Here is a 19,427-nt window from a genome sequence, read left to right as displayed (position 1 = left end):
AATACTTTTTAGTCCAATACGTTCCGCCCCGACTAGAAACAAAAACATCCTGTATATTATATTAAAATTAAATAAGTTTTTCGTTTCTAGTCGCCCCGGCTAGTAGCAAGGCCGCGCGCGCCACGTTCATTGAATCATAAGTGATGAACGTTTAGACGTCAAGTAAAGATGTTTGGAGATTTGACATTTATCCGGTTTACTTCATTTTACAACTGATTGCATTGCTTTTGTGTCTCTGGTATCGAAACAATTGCAGAGGATTAGGGGTTAGCGTTACAGTCCTTAGAATGGACCTTATTCATTGTTCACACTTCATAAACCGGACCAAGGACCAAGGGGGTCATCGACCTGGCATAATTTTGTTTTGAACATCTTGGTCTATATAAAAAAAAGGTATAAGGAGTGGAAATCAGGCATCTTTTCTGTATAATCACAGTCAAAGGTAAACTGACAGACGAGAACCAGATTTAAGCCAAAAAAAAAAGACGAAGATTGACAGATGACCTGAAAGATGCACTTTTACCCCAGTTTTTGGGTCACTCCTTGTACCTGACCCGGGGGTCACCCAAGGACATTATCTTTTTATGCCACAGTTGTCAAATGATATTTAACATAATATTTAGAGTTACATGCATCGCAAGGGACTGTGAACTTGACGCGACGACTATCAACACCTTTCTGTCTACTCTCCAAGCAGACGTTGATGGGGAAAATCGGGACCTTTTCCTGTTATAACTTGTATGCCATATTTTTCGATCCGACTCTCCAGGCTGGAAAAAGTCACAATTTTCCCCACCGACCTCTCCTTGAAGAATACTTCCTATCAAGAGCCTCCAACCTTCATTTCAACCTTCTTGTTGTAATTAAGTGTATTCGTTGTTTTGTGCTGGCATTGGTAAACTCCCCCGTTGAAAAGTGACACAATAATCGACATGACAAATTGAAGCGACCGCTTTTGTCATGTCAATCAATGTGTCACTTTTCCATTAGGAAGAGGAATAGGTACTGTTAATTACCGGAAGCATCCAAGCTTGGATGCTTTATTATAGTCCATTACTACATTAGCAGATATTACAATTACCTGACTCTGTGTGATATTTTTTTTTATTTGCACTTAAAAAAAAGGACATGCATACAGTAAAGATAACTGATAGATAAAAAAACTGTGCGGGAGAGAGGTAGAAGCCAAAAAGGCTTATGGGAGACCTCCTCCTAACAAACTATTGAACACAAATTCAAATGAGGTAATTGAAATGGTATACAAATAATAACATGAACATAAATGTCACAGTGATAACAATTAGATGATTACCAATAAAGCAAATTTTAAACAAATATCTGGTGACTGTGAGGCACGTGTTTAATTGTTAGGTGTTTGTTAATGTTTTTTCTTCTTTTGTCCTGAAAAGGCAACATGTAAATGGATACTCTGTTTATCGGCATTGGGCCATGCGTGTGTAAAATCTGTCTGATAATGACTGTGAGTGTGAGGCACGTGTTTAATTGTTAGGTGTTTGTTAACGTTTTTTCTTCTTTTGTCCTGAAAAGGCAACATGTAAATGGATACTCTGTTTATCGGCATTGGGCCATGCGTGTGTAAAATCTGTCTGATAATGACTGTGAGGCACGTGTTTAATTGTTATGGTGTTCATTAACGTTTTTTCTTCCTTTGTCCTGAAAAGTCAACATCACGTTTCAGATGGAATAAAGGAATGTTCTGGTTATTAGCAGTGAGTCATGCATGTGTAACAGCAAAAAATATAGCTGTCCAAAACCAAGGAGCCTTGCTGAAACCGAGACACTGCAACTGCATGTAGTTCTTATCAAGGAGCTTTTATCAAAGATGAAAGCTCCTTTTTGTTCTTACATGCATGTAGATGTTTATGGGGAAACAAACAAGTAGTTTTTGAGACATTTGCTTTGTGCCGTGATTTGTCGCAAAATCATGCCAGTGATGCCGGATCTTGCAAGATCACTTCGGATTTCTGTAGCGTGCTTACTTGCTTCGAAGCATGAACTGGTGGAATAAATGATTTTCTCTCGTCCCTGAGGCTTATTTATTTTGCAGTTCATTCCTATCCAAGCAATAGATTTGACATACCCATGCCTATAATTTTAACTTTCCTTGCAGCAAATTTCTTCCTTGGAAAAAAATGACACCTCCCCCTATCATTTCTGAATGAAAAACAGCACGTCTGAAAAGGAAGGGGCTTTAGATTAATTCAGGAGCTCAAGCTTGGTGGTAGGTTTGCATCGGCCAGTTGGGATGCGATTTTTCCCCATGGTAGTAGATATATGAGACACCTGCCATGGTACGAATGGGCTGTTAAACTTAAAGACCAGTTTACTTGCATCTTTGTAACAGTGGGGTTCAAGCATCACCAACTGACCATTCCAAATGGTCCAGACCTTTTGGTATAGTGGTGATAGAGTTGCGTTGTGAACTGATGGGCTTAGGTTCGATTCCTGTGAACTGGCGGGCTTAGGTTCGATTCCTGTGAACTGGCAGGCTTAGGTTCGATTCCCGGGAGCCAGGGGACTGTTTCATCTGAGCTTTCCCTTACCACCAGAGTATGGCACCAATGTTGAACTTTGGCCCGCAGTGCTAGCCTGACATATAATGACAGATGGACCCAGCCTGGGTGTCCTTGATGACTCAAACACAAGAGAATGTTCTGACATAGCCAACATGCCACCATGTGTCCTGTTCAGTGTTGTAAAACTGAACTCATTGTCACCTGACATGTTTAAGGGGCTTCATTAGGGGCTACTAGTAATACAGTTGTTGAAAGTAATACATGTTTGTATGTTGAACGTTATTTGTAAGTTACCGGTAGTGCCTGAAGGCTGATTGCAATCGCAAACAACTCAACCACACTGTCTAGCATTTCCAGCTTTCAGAATGAGAATGGGGCATTCTTGGATCACCCATGTGGCCAAGAGTGGCAGGGCTCTTGCTGATAGTGGTATATGGCCCTGTGTAAACAGTATAGAGGGGTCAGTAGGAGCGCACATGGCATCATCTGTGCTGTATCGCCCTTATATGGTAGGATTACACTCAAGGATGAGAAGCAGTTATTCAACTTGTTGGGAGGAAGAGGAAAATTACAAAGTGATACTGTATGGAATGTTACAATTAGTTAAAAATGTGGTTCAGTATCATATTTACATTGACAGTGTTAGAAAGACAAAATACTTCAGGATAAGAAAGATGAAAAAGTGCAAATAAAAATGAAATTGAATGGGTGCAATTGCAAAGATGTTTAATTTTTGCCTTTTTTTTTTTCAACTAGACTGTATACCAAGGCGAGTGGCTGTCCCTGGGAGTAACCACCTACCAAGATCCACAAGGACAGCACAGGTGAGACAGCCTCGTTTTATTAGACCTGCCCACCTCTCTCTGGAATGTTTGCTCTTTACCACTTCATGGACTCGAGCAGGAACAGACTGTAAAGTTATATATGCTTTTGTCTTCATGTTGCTGGACTATAGTAATGAAGTGACAGGAATGCAGCACAATACATGGAAGTTATATCAGGTGTCCAACTGTGACACCTTGTCCAACTGTGACACCTTGTCCAACTGTGACACCTTGTCATTAATTGCACGCCTTATTTACCTAATGATATGTTTGTTTGTTTGTTTGTTTGTTTGTTTGCAGGACGTGGGAGACAGTCAGAAGGACCACCAGATGTGATGGTTACAAGACTGACGGTAAGATTGACAGGAAACCTGGCACTTCTTTTTAATAATCTTCATGATGCAGTACATTTCTTCAAGAGTTAAATTTGTTGTTATTTATAAGCTGGAGACAAGCTGTGTACTTGTTCTTTTGTTTCCCCAGTATTGTTTTACATTCACGATTCAGTAGCTTCATTTTCTACCTTTTGCTCATTATGATTGACTATGACATCCTGACTTCAGGTGCTGCAATTGTAGCAGTGTTGAAACGAGCCCTGCATTACTGTAATTATTATGATTGACTAAATGACTGACATACTGACTTCAGGTGCAGCAGTTGTAGCAGTGTTGAAACGAGCCCTGCACTATGACCAGCTCATCTTGGTACAGCAGTTCAGGCCAGCCATTAACGGTCTCACACTGGAGTTTCCTGCAGGTAAGGACAGCCACACTTATACATGTAGGCTTCCCAGGGGTCTAGCAAGTGTATTAGTGTAACAGATCACTATGCTGTAATTTGCGACCACCAAGATAAATTAGGACCATTACGCCAATTTTCATTTGTCATCTCTGGTAAATTCTACCATGTTTCTACAGTGAAACGTACAGTTCTAGTGTTCACATGAAGACATTTTTTGAAACACCAGTGGGAGTTGGATACTCCAACAAATAGATTCCTTTGTAGGAAATTGGACCGTTGTTTTGACTTGAGTATCGCCCATTCACAAGTTTTCACAATTAGGTCCAGATTCAGGTCAAGACCTGGACCTGATCCTCAGGACCTGAACCATACCTGTACCTGTACCTGAATTTTCTGTACCAGTACCCACCCCTAGTGCATTGCATTAAGCAGTACAGGATTTGAGGAAACTGCTGGTGCAAATGTTTTTATCATTTATGTGATAAATTTCAACAAGGCAAGTTCACATTTCTGTTCCCCAGGCCTGTGCGATGCAGGGGAGAGTGTGGAGGACTGTGCAATCCGAGAACTGCGGGAGGAGACCGGGTACACGGGCCAGGTCGTCAGTGTCTCACCAGGTAGTTTCCAGTTCTTGCTTTTCCTTGTCTTTCTTCAGTGTATGCTGAGGCCTCTGCCTGTTTTAGTCCTGACAAAATTAATATCCAGTGTGTTGTATTCTATATTGTTTAGGCATGCGAACACTGCATACACATGACATTGTGTACTAGATGGCCCATGTCATATCATTATCAATTGTCATTATAGGAAGTAAATCCGAGATGTCCTGTTTGCTATGAATCTCTACTTTTTGTTGCAGCTGTGTGCATGGATGCAGGACTGTCCAACTGTACCACCTGCCTGGTTACTGCACAGGTAAGAGCTAAACCTATGGCTGGGTTTTTTCTTGTTGGAGACAGTTTTTAGGTTCAGACCAGGACCTGAACCTGATCCTCTAGACCTGAACTGGACCAAACAACTTTTGTTTGATGTAAGTTGTTGACCAAACAACATTTGTTTGATGTAAGTTGTTAAAGAATTGTGAGTCCATTTCGAATGTTCTTATGAGTCGTCTGTTTCTGTACCATTACAGATCGATGGAGATGACATAGTCAACATCAGACCAAAGCCACATCCAGGTAATTTTTGCATTACCGCGCCAGCGGCAATGTCTTATGCCAGCTTTCTTCCATGGTTGGATCAATGGACGGACCTTTTAACCCAGCCCTTCCAAAGCCCCTTCCAAAGGCCCTTCTTTCCTTGCCGAGTTTCATGGCTTAGTTAGACAATGGTACATTCCAGGCGAGTATTAAAACGCTCTTCTAGACGCATGTTACTGTATGTGGTCCAGCGTAATAAATCTACGCTTTAACTCACCATGTTTATATAAAGATATATCACAAATTGCATCAGAAGGAACTTATTTTGTAATGAAAAATAATGCATATTCATTGTGGGTCAAAAAGTTTTACAAACCTGTTTAATGTGCCAATAATTCATGTGACATAAATTATGATAATGAGGTAATTTTCCAATATCCCCTTTTGCTGCATTTCCTACTGAAGAAGCTAGGTGTCGCTCTCAGCAGTTCAGTCATAAAATACGCGGCAATGCACAGCTTTTCTTAAAAGATTTCTTGTTTCCCTTATGGTGTAGCGGGGCTCGAAATACCCACTTGCCCACTTGAAAATGCAACCACATTTTGCTTTGCGCAACTTAATTTTAAACCCAGGTTGCACACTGGGCAACCTGAAATTTTGCAGTTGGAACACTGTTTTTCCCCCACATATGTGCATAAGCTTTTGTATCTATTTTTTGATAACATGAAACATATTACATAGTTACATATAACTGGAAGAATTGATAATGGATAAGTAGCTCATTTGAAGAAAGTAACAACTTGTGGGGCAACTTGAAATGTTGATGGCGCAACCTGGCTTTTGACTCAGGTTGCCAGTTGGACAAACTGGCTGAAAAAAGTATTTCGAGCACTGGTGTAGTGATGCCCACTGAGGCTCTTTGACTAATTTGTCTAAATGTGTGGCACTGCAAAAAAGTGCATTACAGATTTTTTTTCTGTCCAAGACTAGTATTTTCTCTGGAAATCAAAGCTTGTTGAATGTGTGTTGAACAAGTTTATCAGTTTACATGAACTACCTGGCATACCAGTTTTTCAAACATTTGTGATTTGAACCTGCTAAATTATATATGGAACTGTTACAGTTATGAAGTTTTGTTCTTGTGTGTTTTATACATTGTCCTTCGTCACCCATATTGCTTATAAGAGTAGTGACAATATGGTGTTGGTGTTTGCTTTGCTTGGTATTTTGGTGCTCAACTAACGCTTATCATTTTTCTTCACCCTCGCATGTCACCTTCATAGAGGAAGGAGGTTGGTGTTGGACGTTTATTTATTTTATCTTCTATTGACACTGGTGAATTATGATTTGAAAGTTCTGAATGCAGTGCTGGAAATACCCACATGCACACTTGCAAACGCAGCCACATTTTACTTGGTGCCACTTGCTTTTGAACCTAGTGCACAACCTGAAATTTTGCAGCTGTAACACGCAACTATGTGCACAAGCTTTTGAATTAATTTCTTGGTAAGGTAAAACATAAGTAGTTACATGTAACTGGAAGAAAAGATAATGGAAAAGTTGCTGATTTGAAGAAAGTAATAACTTGGAAGTGTAGCAACCTGAAATGTTGATGGCCCAACCTGGCTTTTTACTCAGTTTGCCGCCTGGGCAAGCTGACTGAAAAAAGTATTTCAAGCACTGGTCATGCTACTAACAACATTGTAGGGTCAGGCTTTTTACCGGAAAACAGAGGAAAACACAGTTAAACACCGGAAAACACATGAATGAGTGTACAATCTACTGAAATACAGTATGTTTTGATGAGTAAACATGACAGGTCGCTATGTTTTGCCACAGAATAATCTACATATGGCCCTGGAATGAAGAAATCGTCAGAAAATGCATGAGACGACGGGCCGGACCGCCGCCATCAGGCGGCCATGTTTGTTTTCATTGCAGAATACATGTTTGTTTAGCGGGGTCTGATACTTTCACAACAAGACAGCTGACATCCACCGAACTTCAGTGCAAAAATCCGTTATATATTGGCATAAATATAATATATATGAATCTACTCGGATTGTGATAAGAATCTGTTTTCTGTATTTCTTAATAAAGCTTGCTTCTTCTAGCCGTCAACGTTACATAATTTTGCACAATCAGCACGTCCAGTCCGCCGGGTGGCGGCGGCGGTCCGGCCCGTAGTCTTATGCATTTTCTGACGATTTCTTCATTCCAGGGCCATATGTAGATTATTCTGTGGCAAAACATAGCGACCTGTCATGTTTACTCATCAAAACATACTGTATTTCAGTAGATTATACACTTCTTCATGTGTTTTCCGGTGTTTAACTAAGTTTTCCTGTGTTTTCCGGTAAAAAGGCTGACCGACATTGTAGGTCTTCCTTAGCATTTCCATGTTGCACGTTTAGTTATCTTGCAGCTTTTTGTCATTTCAGTTTCAAACAGGGCTGTCTCCAGCTTTAAAATTTTTTCCGTCCCACTCATTGTTTGGGGCAGGGCTCTAACCAGCGTCCGTTTTTCTGTCAATTGACGGAAATTTGCTGCGTGTGGCGGAAAAATTTTAAAACTAATCCGTCAACTTTGACGGACAAAAATCAGATAAAAGTTCCTTGGTGGAAGCTACATGCTGCTTGGGGTCTGGTCGTAAAAGCCACACACTGTTTGTTTTGCTATTGTTATGATTGTTGACAATGTGTGTCGGTGCCCTTTCGCATACGATAATCTCATTAAAACCCGTTTTTCAAGGTCTCAGTTCAGTCTCTCTAACTCCTGGAATAGTGTTTTCGCGACAATGGGAATTGGCTGACAGAAAAAAATGTAGAGCTGGCTAGAGCCCTGGTTTGGGAGCCCTTGTTGTTGATTTTTCTTGGCTGACGTGTCACTTTAAGTAATCTCCAAGCAGATCCTACGATGGCATAAGATAGTACTAAACTGGCCAAGGAGTGTAGTCAGCTAAGAGGTGTGCATTTGCCACGTAGCGAAACACACTCCTAAGCCGGCTTCACTCCTCTACCAGCTTTCGATAATACCTTATGCTACCGTAGGATCTGCTTGGAGATTAACTTAAAGCCCATCAAAGTAGATTTTCATCAGTTTCACATCATGAAGTTTAGTCCAATTGTTGTTGTTTATTCCGTCCCAACAAGCAAATTCCCGTTCAGGGACGGAGGGCCGGGTCCTGGAGACAGTCCTGGTTCGAAACAATGTGTCTGAAGTGATCAATTGACCGGTCAATGTAGGGTAGACATCCAGGTAATAAGATACGCCAAAAAAGTAGTTACTCAAGCAACTGGATATGGTTTTGGAAGCGGTCAGACGTTTCAACTGGAATCCATCGTCAGTGACACTGAAGTGATCTGAAAGAAACAGGCCTTTTATACTCAAACTATGAATGAAGACAATTTCAGATGTCCAATAGGAAACGTTGTGAGACAATTCAGGCTGAAGACAATTTGGATTCCATTTATTCGATTGACCATTGAATCTGTGCCTGTCTGTTACAGAGTTCCTGAAGGTGCTGTACTTCCCCATGAGTGAGCTGATGATGAGGATAAATGGTGAGGCCTTTGTTTGGGTCAGATTTTCTACCAGTCATTCCTTGTGTATAAAATGGTAACTGGACAGACAAAGAAATGCTACCAGAAACACTAACTTTTTTTAAGAAAGCTCATAGAATACAATGTATGAATGTATGACCGATCCTGTCAAACACCATATCAAACAGTTTTCAAGAATTTTAAGTTAAAATGGTGCATTCTAAGGTATCCTGAGGGGCAAATTACTGTCAGAGAGGTCACAGTAGATGACAGAGCCCACAGATCTAGATGACCTAGTGGCATCCCTGGTCGAACAGAATTTCATACTTGTCAGAGGATCTGCTCCCCAGAATAAGGGCATCTGGTGTGTCCAATTTATTGTTATTTTGAGAAAAGCATGTCCAGATCACGCCATGACCATGACCATGACCATGATGCATGCCTGAATAAAGTCTGTGAAGACTTTCACCTGTGCATACCTGTTTGTTCTAGAATAAAAGTCTGTGTTGACTTTCACCTGTGTATACACAAATGTACCTGTTTGTTCCAGAATAAAAGTCTGTGATGACTTTCACCTGTGCATACTTGTTTGTTCCAGAATAAAAGACTGTGATGACTTTCACCTGTGCATACCTCTTTGTTCCAGAATAAAAGACTGTGATGACTTTCACCTGTGCATACCTCTTTGTTCCAGAATAAAAGACTGTGATGACTTTCACCTGTGCATACCTCTTTGTTCCAGAATAAAAGCCTGTGATGACTTTCACCTGTGCATACCTCTTTGTTCCAGAATAAAAGACTGTGATGACTTTCACCTGTGCATACCTGTTTGTTCCAGAATACAAGTCTGTGATGACTTTCACCTGTGCATACCTGTTTGTTGACTTACACCTTTGCATACCTGTTTGTTCCAGAATAATGGCCTGTGATGACTTTCACCTGTGCATACCTGTTTGTTCCAGAATAAAAGCCTGTGATGACTTTCACCTGTCCATACCTGTTTGTTCCAGAATAAAAGTCTGTGATGACTTTCACCTGTGCATACCTGTGTCATCCTCCTACGCACGGTCCCCAACTGGCTAATCGCCTGTGTGGGGACCCTGCTATCTGAAGGGCCACCCCCGGTTACTGACCGCCCTGATTATAAATATTAGTGACATTACCCTTATATGGGAACCAAGCAATCAGCGCCCAATCAGGCCTTTGCGAGATCCCTTTTGAAAACTGAAAGGCTATTCTCTGATTGGCTGACAGCTGGTTTGTGGTGACGCTCACAGTAACCGGGGGTGGCCCTTCAGATAGCAGGGTCCCCACATAGGCGATTAGCCGGTAATGGGGCCGTGCGTAGGAGGATGACCTGTTTGTTCCAGAATAAAAGCCTATGATGACTTTCACCTGTGCATACCTGTTTGTTCCAGAATAAAAGTCTGGTGATGACTTTCACCTGTGCATACCTGTTTGTTGACTTACGCCTTTGCATAATTGTTTGCTCCAGAACAAAAGTCTGTGATGACTTTCACCTGTGCATACCTGTTTGTTGACTTACACCTGTGCATACCTGTTTGTTCCAGTATAAAAGCCTGAGTGTGATGACTTTCACCTGTACATACCTGTTTGTTCCAGAATAAAAGTCTGGTGATGACTTTCACCTGTGCATACCTGTTTGTTGACTTACGCCTTTGCATAATTGTTTGCTCCAGAACAAAAGTCTGTGATGACTTTCACCTGTGCATACCTGTTTGTTGACTTACACCTTTGCATACCTGTTTGTTCCAGAATACTCCCGTAAGGAGGGGGTGACCGTAGACTCCCGAGTGTACATGTACGCCATGGCTCTGCAGCAGTGCAAGGGGAAGGAGCCGGTACAGAGAAGCCCAGGCAGGATCGACAAGAAATAAAAAAACTTCAGCACTGCAAAAAAACACACAAAAAAAACACAGCTGAAATCATTCCCTTTATTCCTGTAACCTCAGCCCCAACTTTTGGAAGCTTGTTCTTGAAGTATACATGTCCTGGTACTAGTAGAGACTATGGTCTGGCAGAATCACTGATTCTACTGTTAGCTGGAGATCACTGAGTCTATGTCGGCAGAAACTATCATCAGGATGCTAGGTATGGTCTCCCATTTAAGAAATGTAAATTTGGAGTCAGTTCATTCATCTACAGTGACATTATTCGAAGTTGAAAAGTTATGACAGCCTTTAAAGTAGACATTTTAAAGTTCATAGACTCTGATGGGGACCTATATACCAGAAGGATTTGCAATTGTACTGGCAGAAATCCTGGTCTATGTCGACAGAGACTGCTTGGAATCTCTATGTCTAAATTGCTATATCGCCCTTTATATATAGACCCTTATATCTATGGGATGAACAAGTTGAAAGAGAATTCATCTACTATTCAAGATAAGTACTACAGGTGACCAAGACTTGGAAGTCTGAGGCATATTCCTTAATGTTCCTTAATGTAACTGGAATCCTAAATATATGGTGGAGGGTGGTCTTGATACACATGTACACAAGAGTTTGTGAAGCAAGACTGTGGAATAATTCAAAACATAGTGTCACAGATTGATAAAACTGTACTTCATTCTGAGAATATCTGAGTAAAATATGTTGAAGAAGAAAATGATATTACCTGAAAGGTAGCTCTGCAAAAAATCTATACATTGACAAGTAACCAACCCTGTTACATGACAAGTGACACTCTCTGTGTTGATTTGTTACCTACTAGTAGAAGAAAATAGGAGAGTCAAAACCTCCTAGTTTGGTTTAATTTGCCATTTTGAAGTCTTCCAGTACTTCATTATTCTCTGCATTATCATCAATGTAGCTTTGTTATTCTAATGATACTTATACAAATGAACCAAACATACTAATACACATATGCTTTGGTTCATTGACTGTTTATTAACTGTGGTTAACTGTGTTCTATGTATGAGCCGTACTGTGGACTTGAAAACATAAGAATTCTATGCTTTAGGTATAGCTAAATCAGATAGAATACTAACTAAGAAACTGCAAGGATGTAGTGATGTTAAGTGTACCCGTCTGTATTATCAGCTCTGAGCCAAATTTAAGTAAGAAATTGAAATTGTTTGTGACAGAAGATAGTCTCGAAGGCATGTTCAATGTTTTTGTTTTTTTCTGAAATGATCGTTTTTCTTGACAGCTGGCATAAACTTGGAAGCAAGAAAGCCTTAACATCTAATATAACATCTGCTTGGAGACCAACAGGGTCAGGGTAGAAATTTTGTTTCTTCCCAAGTCATCCAGACTTCTCTTAGTCAACTAGTATTAAGTTGCTCCAGACCTTACATGTACCACTGAAATCTGTCTCGAAATGTACATTTGTTTGTGCCAAGAATTGATGTGTTATACCAGCTGAAGCGCCACATTGTTTGATCCTAATGTCAACTGTTGGTTTTATCTGTAAATGGTGCTTGAAATTCTATACTGCAGAAATTTTGTGGCATGCTGCACTTTCCTACTGCTGCAAAATTTGAAGACCTGACATGCCACCAAAAGTGCTACCGGTATATGCTTTTTTCTTATTGTACTTTCTGTAATGAGTATGTTATTATTTGACTCATCCCTTAGCTAATGTTTTGGCTTGAGGTTGTCCTTCCCCACGTACTCTACTGTGCTTTCTGTAATGAAATACAGAAATATCTTTATAACTGATTTTCTGCAATGAACGTGTCTGCTCTTACCACCATCTCTGCATTCAGAACTGTTAAAATTTTATGTAATTTGTGTTACTACTGAGTACTACAAAGTGAGTCTTGCTATGTCAAAAGTCTTGTTTGGTGTATAGATATTAATCTATAAGATGGTTATGTGTAGTTATTTTTCTGGCTCTGAGTAGATATGTTTAGTGTATGATGTATCCCTCTGATAGTTGAATAGTGCCATCTGGTGACAGTTTTGTGTATTACAGTTACATTGTATTTTCACAGATAATACAGTGAAAAAGTGATTGTATTTTTTTTTTAACCTGTTGGCATAGTCGCCAGAACCATTCTAATTTTTGTTTAGTAGCTTCACAAGCTTATATGTCACTGCTGTTTTCAAACACAATATATAGTAGGTAGTCTAAAGGTTACTATTGTTTAGGTACATCAATGGTTCTGGTGACTACATTTCAATGGCCTACAAATAACTAAAGATAGGAGCTTGGACAAAACTAACAAAATGAATAAGGGTGACTAAATATTGCAAAACATTGGAAGATATCCTAAGCCTAAATAAAAATATTATTTATTACAATTATTTTATGGATGATTAGTTATTACTTTCTCCATCCAGAATTTATTATTATGTCCAAGAAATGGAGTCCATTTGCCATCTAAGCACAACTCTGCAAAGTCACAAAAAACATGTTTATTGGCAAAGTCTATCGCATTTTTCTCGTCAACATGGAATAATAAAAACATCTACACATATGAACACTTCTTGTACAATTGTCATTTCTGCCTGTATATGCATCTGCCACAACACGGCTACATGTATTTGTTATGTTGAGTAGAAACATGGCATTCAACTTTTTTAACATTCACTGTATTGTCCCCGCAAGAGGCATTTTAAACTACTGTACATGTATTAGCCTTTGGGTTCCAAATCTGTACTGTTTACTGGGCTAATCTACGGGAAAGGTTGAAACACAGACCACTTGGATTTTACTATGATAACACTCAAAGTTTTACATATTACAGAAAGTTGTTGCTGCTTTTATATGAACATCATTCGAACAATAGCTAAAACAAGGTGTGTAGCTTGTACTAGTATTATTCCACACTACTCAACTGTTTAGGCCACACCAATTTTATTTCTTGTTTGTCGGATTTCCCAACCCTATTTCATCCGATTTGAAAATAAACCAAAAACTTTTCAAATTGATGGCCACACCTCGTGTTGACAAAGTTTCACTGCCTCTTCTTTCTCAAATTAACTATTGGCCTCAAATTCCAGTAGCTGTACATGCCTAATTTAGACAGTACATTTATCATTTTTCTTCAAACTTTTCTACCAGAGATCCCCTACATGTAAATCATAGTAAATGTTGTTATTTCTGTGGTGTAACTTGAGGAAGCCCTTCGATCTCTCCTACCCCCAACTTTTCTTAAGTTTTTTTTTTGACCGACCGACCCAATTTTTTTCTAAAAAAATCCAAGAAACAACAAATAAAATTGGTGTGGCCTTAGGGGGTCATTCAAATGCCAGTGCATAGGTAGGAACGTCATTGTGCAACAGAATTATTTTCACAATCAAGTTTTAGTACTCCTCTCACTTGCCCAAGCCTCATCAGTGTCTCCATGTCAAAATCCTCATCAATAAAGGTTAGTCATCCAGGTAATAATATAGGATTCGCAAGGTAGCAATCACTGGACAGGGCTCAAAATACTTTTTTTCTGCATACCTGCAACAGACAAATTTTACCTGCAAGACTCCGTATTTATGAAGTATGGATCTATAATTGTACATACTAAAATTGTTCAGGAACCATTGCTGTTTTTTTATTCTATACTTTATAGGTGGTAACAGTCAATGCAGCAAATAGTAATCTACATTCACCTACATCATATGACATTTGTGAATAAAACCAAGAACATGGACCAGTGCAGGTTAGGTGCAGGTAGACACCAGAAATACCTGCATAGCTACAATTTTACCTGCACTAACCTGCATATGCAGGTGGTATTTCGAGCCCGGCTGGAGCAACTGGATGAGTAACTGCTTGAGTAACTGTTACCTTTTGAACATTGACGTCTTCCTTCCTAATCTTTAGAGCCACGTACAGGCTCACAAACTCTAGCAATGTTTGTAAACTCATTTTTCATACATTGAAAATTCATGCAATAAATAATATTCGAATTTCCAACACCTATACACAGAAAACAATGCATACATGTACTAATAGCACCAAAAGTGAATAGCTACATATAAAATATACCAGGTAATTTAATGATACAACAAACTTACCAAAAGTACTTCACTGTGAACTGAAGTACATAGTAAATACATACAGATATACTGAACAATTACTGATATGACAGTAACATCTAGACAAATGAGCTACCTAAATGATTGCAGCATAAACAAACTACTAGTAGTATCCTTTCCATTCCAAGGACACAAGACACTAAAACTTGGTTGAACAAAACACTACTGGGTAATTTGGAAATGTAACTTTCAGAACATTGAAAACCAGCTGTGATGTGCATCCATGTTTGTAGCGATGTTGGCAAGTATGCAGCTAAGAGAAAAGTCTGCCAGGACTGTTTCTGTTTTCACACTGGTAACTTGCAATTTGTCTTTTCAATCTAAAGACATATAGCGTATAATGTTAGTTGGAAGCCCCATATTTCAACATGTTACTGAATCTATCTAAGAACCCTTTCTCTAGACGACTCTGCTGTAATTGTTACATAAATATTGATAACCTTTAGTTACATCATGCAAATTGGTTGATCTACATGTACTAAGAACAAGTAAAGTTTTCCAGATAAAGAGTGTCTTCTGCCAGTTCTGGGTTTATAACTTGTTGGGTGATATTTCCCTATAAAACATTGAGGAGTCCAATTTTTTACAAGTTTTCAAACTTAAGTGTACAATTGTCTTCTGGATTTCACTTGCAACTCAGGGACAATAGACAGATCCTGATCATGACTGTCCATCACAAATAGCAGTGGCTACACATCTGTCAAATGGTTGCATATTTATGTTTCTATTTCACATTTCTACATTTTGACAGAGGTGGGCTGGCCTATGCACGGGATCAGTGTATTACTGGAATAGCCATAATCTTCAAGCAGATCCTACGGTAGAGGGCCTACTAGTAGAAGAGTTTATGCCCTGGTAGCAAAACACACTCCTAGGCCAGCTTCACTCCTCTGCCAGCTTTTGATGCTATCTTATGCTACTGTAGGATCTGCTTGGAGATTAGAATAGCCTAACCATACACTGTGCGAGCATTTCAAAATAAGTTATCTGTATTGATTGCTTCAATGTGTACAGTAGTTACACCTCGCCAAAGTTGATGTGCCCCGTCTGCGTGGCGTGCTCCTGGGCTTGTTTCTGTCCCGTCAGACACGTGTTACACACCAGACACCGCAACGTGAAACCCGACACGTCCGTGAACTGCCGTTGGCTGCGGGCCTCGGTGGCGAACTCCTGCGCTAGCGCCAGGATGGAGTCATCAGTTGTCGGGAAGATCGTCTTCGGTGGAAGGTTAGGATCCAGCGCCTCCAGGTAGAGAGCATCGTAGTGGATCCCGTCATACAGCAGAAGAACACGCTGGTCGTACCTACTGTCTTCCCCGAAGCGGTCTACTCTACAAGACTGGATGTCCACAACGTCTATTTCAGTCTCGTAGACTTTGGCTAAGATGGAGACTTCTATAGCGCCTCCCCAGCTCTCGGAGTTCAGAATCCACGCGCAGTACTCTGCGTTGCTCTTGCCTAGGAGCGCCTCGTTGTAAAGAGCGGAATCGGCGGCAACCACATCGGCGATGAGATTCCGCATCTGCGTCGCGCGCGACAAGTCCATGACGCCTCCCTCCATCACGAAACCGATCGCTGTGAACAGACAGGAGTTGTTTGCCGGCACGACTTTCCGCGTCATCACGCCCTGCCCTGACAGGCTGAAATTGCTGTTGCTCGTCGGGATTGTACGCGGTTTTGCCGGTACTGGTGCTGGTGCCGCTGTCTTGCTCCTGTCTTCCTCTATCACCAACGTGTCCCCAGAACATATGGGTAAACTGTTGAGTGGCGCGGCCTCTCCGTCGAACTTGATGGGGTGAGGAGGGAAGCCGATCAGGATCTTCTGGGACTCTTTCGGGATGTTGGTGAGCTCGGCCACAAGGCGTTGGAGGTCGGCGACCGTCGACTGCGTGGTCAGCCCCTTCATGAGGTGCTGCCCGTTCTTGGACTTGCACCGCAGCGTGAGAGCTGAACTGGACCCGCTCATTGTTGCTGTGGAGACTGCTTCTATTTTCTAACAAAAAGAAAGATGTTGAGAAAATTTATGTCCCATTCAAACAATCTTTTCTAAATCCTAGCGTAGGTTTCGGAGGGAGTGATACTTAGGTCCAAGCAGATGTAGACAGGCAATATCGTGGATTATAATGTTTTTTTGTGGACCTTGAGAGACGTTTAATACAATTTCTCTTTCCACATCTGCTTGGAGATTAAGGGTGTGAGTCACTCAGTCCTGGTGAATCACACCTAATAAGGATTTGGTTCTAATGATGTTTACTTCCTTACCTGTGCATCACACACTAAGAATGTCATAATCAAACTCTCTTCTCTAACACTATCTTTGTATTTTGAAAGTCATGCTCTTTCAAGAACAGTACATTCATACCTTTTTGGACAAAAATACTAGTAAAGGCGTTAAACTTGAGCACTCTGCTCTGGCCTTGTCCTGCTATATGGAAAACCTGGCAGTTATGTTGTAAATTACGGCTTCAAAAGCTGTGTACAACTTTCAGCACGAAGTATACATTAGCAAGATTGATCAACCTCAAGTCTAATGACTCAGATAGACCATAACGTACCCACCGTTCTCGCAAATCTCCGAAATACACAACAAAGACACAACAAAGCAGAACAGCTGTTCTGATTCAAACTGCAACAAAATGGCGACTGGTGAGGTTAGAGGTCATTTTCACCACCTACAAATGTTTGCATGATAAATATACAATCAATAAATGAAATGTTGTAGAAAAATTTAGATCATAAAATTATTTTGTATTTTTCATATTTTTGTACATCATATTTCTTAATCTTTTTCGACAACTTTTGTTTTTATTGGGGAATGGTGGGTTGTATTTGTTTGTCAGCGGTGGCTAAATAGAACATGTTCCAAGATGTCTGACGACGGACGGAAATCGCCCTCGCGCCCGCCAGGTCAGTCGGAAAAACCTTCCTACCTGTCGTGTTTCCCGCTCAAAAGTCACACAAAGTACCCAAACTTCACCGGTGTAAGGTTCACTTAGACATGAGCGTGATTTGGGGCGTGCAGGGATCATTATTTGTGGGAACTGGGGCGCGAAAGTTGGTGTTCATTCATACGGCGCGCGTTTGAATGATGGGCGTTCCGTCAGGGCACAAGGACAAATGTTTGTGACGTTGTCTGTCGTTTTGCAACAAAGGGCACGACTGAAGGAACAAAAACACACTGACGTGTCCTGTAGAGTTTAAAGCTCAATTCTATACGTGTAAATGTAGCATATTCTTGAACATATGGGCTAGAAATTTGTAGAATTAATTGTGTAAGTTTTGTTCGGGGAGCAAATTTGCCCTGCACTTATTTTGGCGCGAGTCTGGATGGCCTACGTGTGGGTTGCCACGGTTCTTAAAAAATCCCAATATCCTGTTGTGAACGTTTCCTTATCGTTTTAACATCCCTGTTACATTAGGTTGTGTTTCTACCAATATTCATATAATACTTAGTAACTTTGATGGAAATGTGATGTGAAAATGATGTAGTTTCCTGGTAACCGAAAATGACAACGTCAAAAAACGATTATGACGACATTAATTGCCCCCTTCCTCATTTTCCATTATTTGTCATCCACTTGGGCATCGTTTTTGTAGATTTCCCGCAAATTGAGGACTACCGCAAATAAGTCTGTATATAACCCAAGGCCAAGGGTATAAATGCGTCCAGAGTCCTTTTACAGGAGTTATTTTGTAGGCTGTCACAGTGTCAAGCTCTGTGGTCAGTAGCCTGAAAATATTCGACCAGGTTGCCTGGAAAATTACATTGTACTGTCCAGCGCATGCTGATTCATTCACTGGAACAAACCACTCTGTGTTGAGGGGGTTTTAGACGTACAGCTTTGCATTTTAAAGGCTCACATTTCACCAGCATGCCTATTGGACCAGGTATTGTAACCATATCTTTGCACCTTTCTGTGTCTGTGAGTAATAGGTCTTTAAGTATGACCGTTGCCAGATTCTTTTGAATCATTTGAAAGGAAAGAACACCTGCCATTCAGATGGCTGCCCAGAATAGGCCTCCTCCTGAAAGAGATGCGTATCACATGACGCGGCTCTGATTGGCTGTCGGCCTGTCTGTCAATAGGTCTTATTACAGGTTTGCGGTAGCAAAACCTGTTCTGTTTTCGTTGGCTTTTACGGGCGCCGCCATTTTGTTTTACGGTGTATGACGGGAAGGGTGGCGCTGGCGCCATTTGGATATGACGGATTGGTGTGTTGTATGAAGTTATGAGATGACTAGGAAACGTGATCTTGTGGTCTCATCGGAAACGACAGGACGGCAAGAGCCACAAGCATGAAGGCTTAGTGTGTTGTATGAAGGAATTGGATGGTTAGGAAACGTGATCTTGTGGTCTTGTCGGAAACGGCAGGACGGCAAGAGACACAAGCATGAAGGATTAGTGTGTTGTATGAAGGGATTGGATGGGATGGTTAGGAAATATGATCTTGTACTCTTGTCGGAAGCGGCAGGACGGCAAGAGACACAAGCATGAAGGGTTAGTGTGTTGTATGAAGGGATCGGATGGGATGGTTAGGAAATATGATCTTGTACTCTTGTCGGAAACGGCAGGACGGCAAGAGCAACAAGCATGAAGGGTTAGTGTGTTGTATGAAGGAATTCGCCAGTGGGATGGTTAGGAAAT

The 19,427-nt window shown here is 40.8% G+C and overlaps 3 protein-coding genes and 1 long non-coding RNA gene across 9 annotated transcripts in view; 2 read left to right on the top strand and 2 right to left on the bottom strand.

Moving 5' to 3' along the window:
- The window catches only part of LOC118415934 (ADP-sugar pyrophosphatase-like), a 13,390-nt gene extending 2,696 nt beyond the window's left edge, over positions 1-10,694 (top strand). The window contains exons 2-10 of one of the 2 annotated variants that reach the window (XM_035820889.1): positions 3,294-3,361; positions 3,662-3,714; positions 4,010-4,117; positions 4,624-4,719; positions 4,959-5,014; positions 5,232-5,277; positions 6,522-6,530; positions 8,748-8,801; positions 10,557-10,694. In XM_035820889.1, coding sequence (XP_035676782.1) covers positions 3,294-3,361; positions 3,662-3,714; positions 4,010-4,117; positions 4,624-4,719; positions 4,959-5,014; positions 5,232-5,277; positions 6,522-6,530; positions 8,748-8,801; positions 10,557-10,678 — 612 coding nt within the window. In that variant the 3' untranslated portion in view covers positions 10,679-10,694. The remainder of the gene's footprint in view (positions 1-3,293; positions 3,362-3,661; positions 3,715-4,009; positions 4,118-4,623; positions 4,720-4,958; positions 5,015-5,231; positions 5,278-6,521; positions 6,531-8,747; positions 8,802-10,556) is intronic. The other variant, XM_035820890.1, reaches the window with a different exon arrangement.
- LOC118415935 lies at positions 8,887-10,550 on the bottom strand. Of its 2 annotated transcripts, XR_004831171.1 has the most exons (4): positions 10,339-10,550; positions 10,138-10,234; positions 9,318-9,825; positions 8,887-9,259 (listed from the first exon to the last, which is right to left on the bottom strand). It is a non-coding gene; the product is annotated as an uncharacterized LOC118415935 (long non-coding RNA). The 2 variants fall into 2 exon arrangements; XR_004831170.1 differs by having other exon boundaries at positions 10,138-10,550.
- A 4,545-nt stretch (positions 10,695-15,239) lies between the features above and the next one.
- LOC118416508 (ubiquitin thioesterase OTU1-like) lies at positions 15,240-17,421 on the bottom strand. 3 transcript variants are annotated; one of them, XM_035821629.1, is made up of 2 exons: positions 17,337-17,421; positions 15,240-16,774 (listed from the first exon to the last, which is right to left on the bottom strand). In XM_035821629.1, the coding sequence occupies exon 2, from the start codon at positions 16,745-16,747 to the stop codon at positions 15,800-15,802; it is 948 nt and encodes a 315-aa protein (XP_035677522.1). In that variant the 5' UTR covers positions 16,748-16,774; positions 17,337-17,421; the 3' UTR covers positions 15,240-15,799. The 3 variants fall into 3 exon arrangements, with proteins under 3 accessions (XP_035677522.1, XP_035677524.1, XP_035677523.1); XM_035821631.1 differs by having other exon boundaries at positions 15,240-16,767; positions 17,337-17,406; XM_035821630.1 differs by having other exon boundaries at positions 17,341-17,397.
- A 160-nt stretch (positions 17,422-17,581) lies between these two features.
- The window catches only part of LOC118415405 (6-phosphofructo-2-kinase/fructose-2,6-bisphosphatase 1-like), a 32,169-nt gene continuing 30,323 nt past the window's right edge, over positions 17,582-19,427 (top strand). Inside the window, exon 1 of one of the 2 annotated variants that reach the window (XM_035820002.1) lies at positions 17,582-17,688. In XM_035820002.1, the coding sequence (XP_035675895.1) occupies positions 17,649-17,688 (40 nt within the window). In that variant the 5' untranslated portion in view covers positions 17,582-17,648. Of the gene's footprint in view, positions 17,689-18,018; positions 18,670-19,427 lie in introns of those variants that run through there. The other variant, XM_035820003.1, reaches the window with a different exon arrangement.

This window comes from Branchiostoma floridae, chromosome 5 (assembly GCF_000003815.2).
Source record: "Branchiostoma floridae strain S238N-H82 chromosome 5, Bfl_VNyyK, whole genome shotgun sequence".
In the NCBI taxonomy this organism is placed as follows: Eukaryota; Metazoa; Chordata; class Leptocardii; order Amphioxiformes; family Branchiostomatidae; genus Branchiostoma; species Branchiostoma floridae.
The sequence above is the reverse complement of the archived record's forward strand: the minus strand, read 5'-3'. Positions and strand labels throughout refer to the sequence as shown.